This window comes from Temnothorax longispinosus, chromosome 9, assembly GCF_030848805.1.
Source record: "Temnothorax longispinosus isolate EJ_2023e chromosome 9, Tlon_JGU_v1, whole genome shotgun sequence".
Lineage (NCBI taxonomy): Eukaryota > Metazoa > Arthropoda > Insecta > Hymenoptera > Formicidae > Temnothorax > Temnothorax longispinosus.
In genome coordinates this window covers 10,350,846-10,361,747 of record NC_092366.1, presented here as the reverse complement: position 1 = coordinate 10,361,747, position 10,902 = coordinate 10,350,846, and the positions used below count along the sequence as shown (strand labels likewise).

Here is a 10,902-nt window from a genome sequence, read left to right as displayed (position 1 = left end):
TATACTTAATTTTCAACTTATTTATATGTATATTATATAATAATTTCAATCAAGTGCCAGGCAATCTCTTCGCAGAAATTAAAAAAATCCGTTTATAGATGCTTCCAGATAGGAGATAGATACTTCCAGTGGGATTTACTTTTTTTCAGAACAATTTGTGAACATGATCGAATAAATTATGTTTTAGAAAATTAATATAAAAATCCTGAAAGTCAAAATATCGTCATGTAATAATTTTATGACGAGTCACTGTATTTGGAGTCATAATAGTTCAGTGATCAAACTCTGACTTTTTCCCGTCATTTTAACGTCACAGTGACATTATCTTGATTTTTTGTTCTCCTTGGGTAAGGTAGAGGTGGTTGATTTTATTCAATAGTCTGGATTTGATTTTGAGTTCATCTAGGATTGATTGGTTGGTGCGATGTTCAATCCATGAAATTCTCAGAATACGTCTGTAAACCCACATCTCAAAGGCCTCGATTCTCCTGTTTCTATCGGCCTTTTTTATAGTCCACGTCTCTGCCGCATAGGTGGCAATCGGGAATATGAGAGTGCTCACCAGTCTGTTTGCTCTCGTTAATGCAGTATCCTTCCATATTCTGTGGAGCTTAACTGTCGCTGCCCTTGCCTATAGTTAGTCTTCGACGTATTTCCTCTTTGCATCCTCCGTTGTTTGTGACAAGTGATCCTAGGTAAGTAAATTTGTCCACTACTTCGTATTCAGCTACCTCTGTGATGTGCGAGTTGTTCTGTGCTCTATCCATTATCATCACTTTGGTCTTGCTTCAGTTTAGTGTTAAGAATTAATTTTTAATACTAAATATTAAAACATATTTTTGAAAAATAATATATTTTGTTGTTTCTATTATTCTTAATAATCTTTTAATAAGTTCTATTATTATAAAAAAACTAATAAATATTTATATTAACTGAAAACACGTAGGTAATATAACTATGCGTATAGAGTTTATTTCAGTGCAGTAAACATATATATGCAACGTATGCAACTTTTTACACATTTCTACAATCGATCAAAGTGTGAAGGGCAAGAATTTTACGACTTTTATAAGCTTGCGTAAGAAAATCAATTAGGCCGATTAATTTTTAATTTGTTTTTCCTTTGCGTAATATAATGTGAAAGTGACTCGGCACATTCAGCTTCGAAATTAATCATGTCACAGTGAATAATGTACAGTCATACAATCACTTAAGTTAATATTTTTTAGTATTTATTATAATAATACGCCGACACTGATGCATACTTAGTTCAGCGTTCTTCAGTGGAGACGCACAAACAGAATACAGTAAAATTAGAATATTAATATCCTTAATAATAATACCTTTATTGCTAGTAAACAATAAGATTGCCTTATTTAATTTCAGTTAGAAATAAATCAATTAACAGTGAATAATTTTTAATTGCGCTTGTAATTATTAAGTGATCGCGAGTGCGCGCGAGTGTGGAAAGCGAGCCGTGTAGCGCAACAATATCTTGACGATCTTGGCATTTTTCGGTTGGTATTTGAATATTCCTACTACAATCAGTGCACCCGATCGTATCTGATGATCAAATACAATCTATAAAAGTATCTCCGCTCGTCTGAAGCAAAAGCTAATCGTATGTTTTGGCCTGTATTACGAACAATATTCAGGTGTTAATAAAGAATTTTACATTAACTTGTAATCCATTTTAATTCGTAGCCAACGTTTCGACCTACTTGGTCTTCTTCAGGGCAACTATTGTTACATTCAAATAAATATATTAATGTCTGTTGGAGCTCACATAAGAAAATTATATACAATAGTCATCGTCGGTGATGCGTCACGCACGGTGATGACAGCGCTAATTTGAGCACGACTTTGACCTTGCTTGCGTGACGCATTACCGACGATGACTATTGTATATAATTTTCTTATGTGAGCTCCAATACACAATAATTTATTTATTTGAATGTAACAATAGTTGCCCTGAAGAAGACCAAGTAGGTCGAAACGTTGGCTACGAATTAAAATGGATTACAAGTTAATGTAAAATTCTTTATTAACACCTGAATATCGCTCGTAATACAGGCCGAAACATACGATTAGTAAATAGAATCTAATTTAGTTTTCATATTAGCGGAAACATAACGCTAATAGCTAATTATTATTTAGCATAAATTTATTTAAGTATTGGCCAATTAAAGCAATAAGTAACTTATTAAAATTTAGTAAAAATATCGATCTACATAAAAAATAAGTAAATAAATCGATAATACTTTGATCCGTGGTAAAGTTTTTTTAATATATATCCGTGTAATTACGCATCTTGGATAGCAACTCTTAATGTCTTTCCTATTATATCATTCTTATTTACTTTCTTGTTTCCTTCAGTTTATCGTAGACTGTAGAGTTCGTATTTTTTTCGATGTTATTTATTAATAATTGCGCATCCCGGATGGACGCAAGTATTAATAGTCAGACTACTTGCGTAGACTCGTGATTTATGGTTTACAGTTTGTAAAAAATCAAATTGCTGATGTGGATCTTCCATAATGTTTGCAATTCGTGATTAGTCATTTGCGATATACAATTTATTCATCATAGTAATTCGGCGATAATTTATTTCTACTTATAGTGATGCTTGTCCTTGGGATTCTATACTTAACCCACTCGGCATGTAACATTTCAGAAACATTTCTGCAAAATTCCATTTGAAATATTACACCTTTCATCAATATTTCAGAAATATTTCACGACCGTTTCTGCAACATTTCTGCAATGTTTCAATTGGCACAATTATTTCAAATGCAACTTTGCTGAAAAATTTCGGCAATATTTCGGTAATATTACTGAAATATTTCTGAAATATATCTACGAAATATTGCAGAGAAACACTTCAGAGATATTTCAAATACATTTTACACTGAGAAAAATGGTATTAGAGAACAAAATTTTGTTACTGTCGCAAAAACTATTTGTTGATATGTGAAAAATGAAATATTTTGTTACCGAAACAAAAAAAAATATATTAAGCCATGTGCGTATAGCCGCCGCACGTTTGTCCGAAGTCTGCTCTCTCAGCCGGTCACCCATCCAAGTAGTATACCGGCACCTTGTTGCTTGACATCGATGATTGAACAAGGTAGTGGTGATCCTTTGACTCTGACGCTTCTTTCTTTCTTATACTTGCTTATTTTGATGAGCATAAAGCTATCGCATAACAATATTAACAATACAGATATACGAATAAATCTTTTTTGCTAGTCAACGTCAAATATTAATTTATATTAAATATTATTAGGTATTTTATATTTTATATTAAAAATGCTATATGACAAAATTTGGAATATCAGAAAATTCTTAATATTATAAAAAAGAAAAAATTCAATAAAATGCAATAATTATATAATAATAAATTTAATTTTTTATAAGTTCTAAAGTCTGTCAGCAACTTTTCGGAAATATTACAAATGCAATGTTGCATGTGAAACATTCAAAAATATAACGCGTGCAATGTAAATGTAAATAATAGTTTTATCATGTATCAGAAATGTTTCTAAACCATTATATCTGCAATATTTCTTCTGCAATATTGTAGAAATTCACTGCCTGCAATTCAATTTTTTATTACCTACGCAATCTTTCAGAAATTTTTCAGAAATATTGTAAATGCAATTTTGCGTTTGATATGTACAGAAATATTATTCGTGCAATGCAAACGTAATATTACTTTTATAATGTTTCAGAAATATTTCTGAAATATTGCATCTGCTACATTTTTTTGCAATATTACAGAAACTTACAAATATTGTAAACAACTTTCTGAAAGATTTCAGAAATATTGTTAATGCAATATTATAGAAAACATGATGCAGGTACATTTCTGAAATATTTCAGATGCATAGTTACAAATGAAATGTTAACGAAATATTTCTGCACCATTTCCGAATATTTCAATATTTCAGCAACATAACATGCCGAGTGGGAAACGAATATTCTATTATATGTTCTACAAACGCAAAAACATAATTATCTACTCACTCACAGAATCTATTACGAAAGGCCGAGTAAATTAATTAATGGGCTCTCTATTACAATAATAGAGAATGCATTATAGTAACTAACGTACAATTTTTCAGTATATATAGAAATAAACATGAATCTCAATGCGCAGTCTAGCGCTATCAGCTATACATACCCACACGATACAACTGATTTGTAAAGATTCGCGCCATTTTGATTTTGTTTATCAAATCGGAGCGATTAAAAAATCGCTTCAGTACATCCGGATTGATAAGCGACGAATTTGCTCTTCATGAATCTTATTACGCACTGTGAATTGGGAAACGCACATAAACTAGTTCATAATCTGGTTTTCAAAGCATAGAAAAAAATGTGAAAGTTAATATTCTCGTTAAATGCTGCTCAATGTGAACGTTTTACAAGATAATTGTTTATCGTTATATATTTCAGTTATAGATTGCGATGGTACTCGTGGAACTAATCGGGGCTCTTATCGGTGCTCTGAGCATTGTGTATATTTATTATAAATTTGTGATATTCAACTTCTGGCGCAAGAAGGGTATTTTTTACGTCGAACCTGTTGTACCAACTGGAAATATAACAGCTCTGGTAATTGGAAAAAAGCAAATAGGCAAGTATCTCTGCTATTTTTTATGATATAATATTAACATGCATACACAATGTGAATATTTCCCATTACAAGTGTGCAACTCTCTATGGTTTTCTAAAATATTTAATTATAATTAGTAATTAAAAGTAATAAAGTAATTAACATAAAGTTTAACAGCGATATGGTAAATTCAAATGTATGCGTGATATTCTCATTAACTTTTGCAAAATAGCAATTGCTGCATTATATTTTACGAAATTTGTAATTGCTGCATTATAAAATTACAACAATTGTATCTTATTTGTCACTTTTATTTATAAGTATTACAAATATTCTTGTTTTTTTATAAAACTAGAAATTTACTCTTTACGGTATTATTTATTGTATTTCTGCTTAAAATGAAAAATCGCGGAATTAATTAAATGGAACTGTTAATATAGGCGTTCTCTTCCAAGATGTCTACATGAAATATAAGAATCATCGCGCTATTGGAATGTACTCACTTTATAAACCAAACTTACTAATTGCTGATCCCGATCTTATTCGAGTGGTGTTGACAAAGGAATTCAGAAGTTTCCATGACCGCGGAATGTTCTACAATGAAAAGACTGACCCATTGTCTGCCCATTTGTTTTTTATGCCTGGAAAGAGATGGCGAAATATGCGCGTCAGGATGACACCTACTTTCACTTCGGGAAAAATAAAGCAGATGTTCCCGATTGTTAAGGAATGTGGCGAAGAACTTGCAAAGTATCTGCAGAGCATAGCACAGATGAGAGATTCCGTCGAAATAAAAGATATATTTGCAAGGTAATAAGTTGTTTTCAAAGAAACTGTTTACTTAATTCAAAGTAGAAGTTGTTAATGTAAAAATCGGAAAGGAAATGGTTAAGCAGCGTCAACAAATGCTCTTTTCATAAAGAATCCTCTTTTTATAAAAAATTGTTTTAATCAATTTGACATTTATCGCTGTTTAAGGGGATGCTGGAGCCGTCTGTTTTACCGGCATTTTTTGTCGGCACGTAGCGTCGTATTAATTTGACAGAATTAAAAATCCTTCTCCAGAATTGCAGTACATACATTAATGATTCGGGGGAACTCCGATTTTATATAGAAAACGAGAAAAAATTACGGAAGTACAGATTTCCTTATCCTACTTTTATCCCAATATGGCGTCTTGAGTTGCGGCGAGCTGTCAGCTCGTCACAAGATGTATTTCATATAAGAGATATACCATTGGTACGAACGCGAAAACAAGTTCCCCCGAATTGCACAACAAGAAAAACATTGATAAACCCTCCAAATATCAAGATTTGGAAGCGTAATATAAAAGTATAATGTCGACGTGCATCGTGCGTATGTGTGCGTGCAATGTAGCGTGCTATCCTTGTCTATATCTTTGTCTATACAAGGACAGATATAGTTCGCCGGTCTTCTTTACCGACGCCGATCAAGTTCGGCTACGGCTCCAGCATCCCCTTAATGAAGAGTTAAGGAGGTTATCAGTTAAAATTATGTAAGTGCATAAGATGGAATATTCTCAAAAATGTATACGTCTATAAATATTCTCTACTGATAAATAAATGAGTTTTATATACTATATTTATAGAACTCATGCAGTATGTTTAGCAAACATGTGTTTACTAATGTATATTTAATATATATTAATATATATAAATGCATTAATGCAAACGCAAGCGATACAGAAAGCAAATTATCCAGACAAGCAAATATCGCAAACAGTATAGTTTAATACAGTCACTGATATTGCACATTGAATATAATTACATCTGCCTTTAATTTTTAATGATCACGACCTATTACGATTTATCTCACTATAAAAAATATTTTTAAATCGTACAATAATCGGCAAAATAAAGAGTTTTACATTATATAATATTTAATATTCAGAAGAGCAAACATCAAAAATTAGTTTAATAAGTTTTAGTCATTAATCTATATCATAAATATATTATAAATATACAAATATATATTAAATATTTCAAGTATATACTTTGTTATCTAATCATATAGATTAGATAACAGCGAATATAAAAAATTTTTCACCGTCAGTAAAATCTGTGACCTAGAATTCTTATATAAATATAATATAAACTTTCTTCTATCAACTATAGAATAAATTTGTGTATTTTAATAATAAGTGATTTCGTTTTAACATACGTATAAGTATATCAAAGAGAACACAATATATTAATTAACTTACAATAAAAATGTTTTTTTTTGGATTAGTCATATTTCACTGTATTAGCAGACATTTTCAAATTATATTATTATCAAAATTAAGGAAGATTAAGGAACTTTACATTATCTAATTTTTAACATTCCAATTGCAAATATAATTCGCAATTAATAAATAACATTATTTGGAATTCTCATAATATAATTTTTTAAATCTTTATTGTAGAAAATGAAATACATGAATAACGGATTTTTCTTTTAAATATTTGTAAGAAAAGCCCTCTTGGATCTGTACTATTCCTGTATCTTTTTCATAATATCATTTATTTAGGCCGGTATTCATAGTCGGTTCTTATATTTAAGACCATCTTAAGTACAATCTTAAGATGTCATTAACCAATCACAGAGCCGTATTAGCATCTTAAGATATTACTTAAGACGGTCTTGAAATAAGATCCGACTATGAATACCGGCCTTAAAGTGTCCGTGTTTTGTCAACCTTTCTTTATTTGTATGAACTTTTTCTCATATTTTTCCACATTTCCGATGTCTCGCAAATTTAATAGAATCTGCTACAACATGAAATAATGTGTCAATTTTACCAATAGATATTCGACAGATGTAATTATGTCAACGGTTTTTGGTATAAAATCTAATTGTATTGAGGAGCCGAATAACAAATATCGTAAACAAGAAAAGAAAATTTTCGAGATGAACTCGATTTGGATTGCCTTGTTCATGTTCGTGCCGAAAATTATGGATTTCTTTTCCGTTCCCCTCACGGACCGACAAGTCACCAGCTTTTACATGAATATGTTTCGAGAGAATGTGGAATACAGACAAATTCATAATATCGTAAAGCACGACTTTATGAATCTGCTCATTCAACTTATGGAGAGAGGCTACGTTGATCCTGACGATGACAAGAAAACCACCGACGTAAAATGTTAATATATATTTTTATTTATTAGAAGAAACGGGCTAATTAATATATTTTTTATATTTTATTAATATATTAATATATTTCTATATGTTGAACCCAATGATGACAAGAAGGCAACCCATGAATGTTAATTTACTTTATATTTATTTTTATACTAATAGTTTCCCCACGTGTCATAAAAATATGCATATATTATTATTTCGCATTGCAGTTTTGCAAGTCAGTTAAATAAAATTTTTTACATAAAATTATTAACAAAATTATGTTATTTTACCCGCAGCAACTGTAAGCAAACTCACTATGGAGGAAGCTGTGGCGCAAAGTTATATCTTCTTCATAGCAGGTTTCGAAACTTCCTCGACGACAGCAACATTCGCTCTGTACGAATTAGCACAACATCATGACATACAAGATAAAGTTCGCCAGGATATCGATGAAATGTTGACAAAACATGGTGGTGTGACATATGACGCTGTGAACGAAATGACATATCTTCACAAAGTAGTAAATGGCAAGTGTATCGTCGCATTGTATTTCCATTTACTCAATTTTGAACAAAAGAGCAAGATTTTATATTATATAAAAATCTCGTTATTTCTATATACACTTAAATAAATTTCTTTTATTTTGAAATTAAATAATATATTTATATTTTCGTAATTTCTTTTACATATTCCAGAAACTTTGAGGAAATATCCGCCTGCTCCAGTGTTGAATCGCACCTGTACCGAAGAAATAGACTTACCGACAATGAACGTTCGCCTGCCAAAGGGGACTTTAATAACTATACCGGTGCTTGGGCTGCATCGAGATCCGTCGATATATCCGGACCCAGATAAATTTGACCCGGAACGGTTCAACGCGAACGTGGTAGCAGAAAGGCTTCCTTACGCTTATTTACCATTCGGGGAAGGCCCACGAAATTGCATTGGCAAGAATATGAATTAAGCTATTAATATATTTAACTTATATATCAATCTGTTGTTTATAAATGTATTTTTATTATCATGTATCTTTCTCTCTCTCTCTCTCTCTCTCTCTCTCTCTCTCTCTCTCTCTCTCTCTCTCTCGCGCATACTTATTACACGTTAATTAACAACAATAAGCGTTTTGATATTTGCATTTAACAATTTTCTTCAATTGTATTTTAAAAACATATTTTATTTAAAGCAAGTATATATTAATTAATTAAATATAATAAAAATATTGGTAATAACAATAATAATAACTATGTAAAGGTATTTATTAAATGTGTTCCTTTGATGTTAATTTAACACACTAATCGCTAAAAAAAAAGTAATTTCAAGTTTAGTAATCTTTGCTCTAATATGAGTGTTCGCTTCATACGATTCGAGGGCTATGGAGAAAGTTAGATATATTCTTTACATTGTACTTAAGTAGAGCTTCGTAAAACTTAAGTAGAGCTCGTAGACTAAAGAATAAGTATGAAAATGTCTCACAAGTGTCTCATAAATACATGGCATTAATATCATTAATTTTCAGGTGCGCGATTTGGCTACGTGCAAACGAAAGTCGGACTTGTTTGTCTCTTGTCGAAATACAAATTCAAGCTCCACTCCCGGACTTCGGTTCCGCCTATTTTCGCCGAAAAATGTGTGATTCTTACAGCGAAAGGTGGTGTACATCTTATTATCGAACCGCGATAAAATATACATATATAATCACGATCTTATACATAAACTTAAAATATTTGTATTCTTGTGTTGTTCTAAATATATATGTATATATATATATATATATATATATATATATATATACACATAAGTATGTGTAATTATAATATATATAAATATGTAATTATATCGAATATTGTATCATATCAAATTAAAAAGATTCCTTTGTTTCTATAATTAAAGCTATACACTATATAGATAGTAACAAATGTAGGTTTAGTAAAATTACATTCAACGAAGAAATTTTTTGTAGTATACATAAATAATGATAATTATACTTTTTACTATTATTCAAGAATACATTATAAACATAGCTTTGTCCAGTGCTACTCCTAAATATTGTAGATAAATGTTATTCTTCGTAATAGTAAAATTAAATTATACAACGTAATGTTAAAATTAATAATGAAATTAATGATAAAATGTAAAACAATATCAATAATAAAATAAAACATAAAACCTTTGTTATTTACATTTTTTTACTTTATAGTAATAATGTATCTCAACTACTTGTTCGTAGATAATAATAAGACTTTATAAAGAGGAAGAGCCTTTGGATGCTCCGCTACTCGCTCATCCACGATATCATTGTCTGGATCATAAATGCTACGTGTTATTTTGGGTGGCAGTTTTGGTTTAGAGCTAGCAGATTGGTTGACTCTTCGAGGTGCAAAAAGTCTGGTTTTGACATCACGAACCGAGATTAGAACAGGTTATCAGCAATCAAGAGTAAAGTTATGGCGATCTTACGGTGTGGATGTACAGATCGTTACAATCGATGATAATCTGAATCACAAAGACTGTGAATCTATATTGAAATTTGCTGAGGAAAGAGCACCAGTAGACGCTATATTTAATCTTGCAGTTGTTTTAAAAGATTGTACGTTCCAAAATCAATCACCACAAATGTTCGAGGATTCATTCAAATCAAATCATGGCTGACGAAGAAAATGGATGAATTGTCGAGAACGATATGTCCACAACTTCGACATTTTGTCGTTTTTTCCTCCGTCTCATGTGGAAGAGGAAACGCAGGCCAAACGAATTATGGAATGGCTAATTCCGTAATGGAGAGAAAATCTGTGAGAAGAAGATGGAAGAAGGATTACATGGTTTAGCGATACAATGGGATGCTGTTGGTGATGTCGGACTCGTGGCAGATATGCAAGAAGAAAATAAGGAATTGCAACAACGAATATCTTCCTGTTTGGATACATTAGAAATATTCCTACTACAAGCCCGCCCTGTCGTAAGCAGTATGGTTGTTGCTGAAAAAGCAAAAATTGGCGGATCAATAAATGTTTCTGAAACGATTGCTCATATCATGGGTAAGCAATTTTATACAAAGTTAAGCAATAAAGAAAACTAAATATAATGCCATGTAAGAGAAGTGAAATCAAAATGTTATTTCAAGTACAGTTCTTCGAATAACGAGTATCTCAACAAAT

General features: G+C 31.1%; 1 protein-coding gene across 2 annotated transcripts; it reads left to right on the top strand.

The window, feature by feature from the left end:
* The first annotated feature begins 536 nt into the window (after nucleotides 1-536).
* LOC139818710 (probable cytochrome P450 6a14) lies at nucleotides 537-9,549 on the top strand. 2 transcript variants are annotated; one of them, XM_071787544.1, is made up of 8 exons: nucleotides 1,167-1,307; nucleotides 1,387-1,517; nucleotides 4,459-4,639; nucleotides 5,059-5,428; nucleotides 7,426-7,763; nucleotides 8,041-8,271; nucleotides 8,440-8,691; nucleotides 9,264-9,549. In XM_071787544.1, the coding sequence occupies exons 3-8, from the start codon at nucleotides 4,471-4,473 to the stop codon at nucleotides 9,425-9,427; spliced, it is 1,524 nt and encodes a 507-aa protein (XP_071643645.1). In that variant the 5' UTR covers nucleotides 1,167-1,307; nucleotides 1,387-1,517; nucleotides 4,459-4,470; the 3' UTR covers nucleotides 9,428-9,549. The 2 variants fall into 2 exon arrangements, with proteins under 2 accessions (XP_071643644.1, XP_071643645.1); XM_071787543.1 differs by lacking the exons at nucleotides 1,167-1,307; nucleotides 1,387-1,517 and adding an exon at nucleotides 537-695.
* Nucleotides 9,550-10,902: the final 1,353 nt, after the last annotated feature.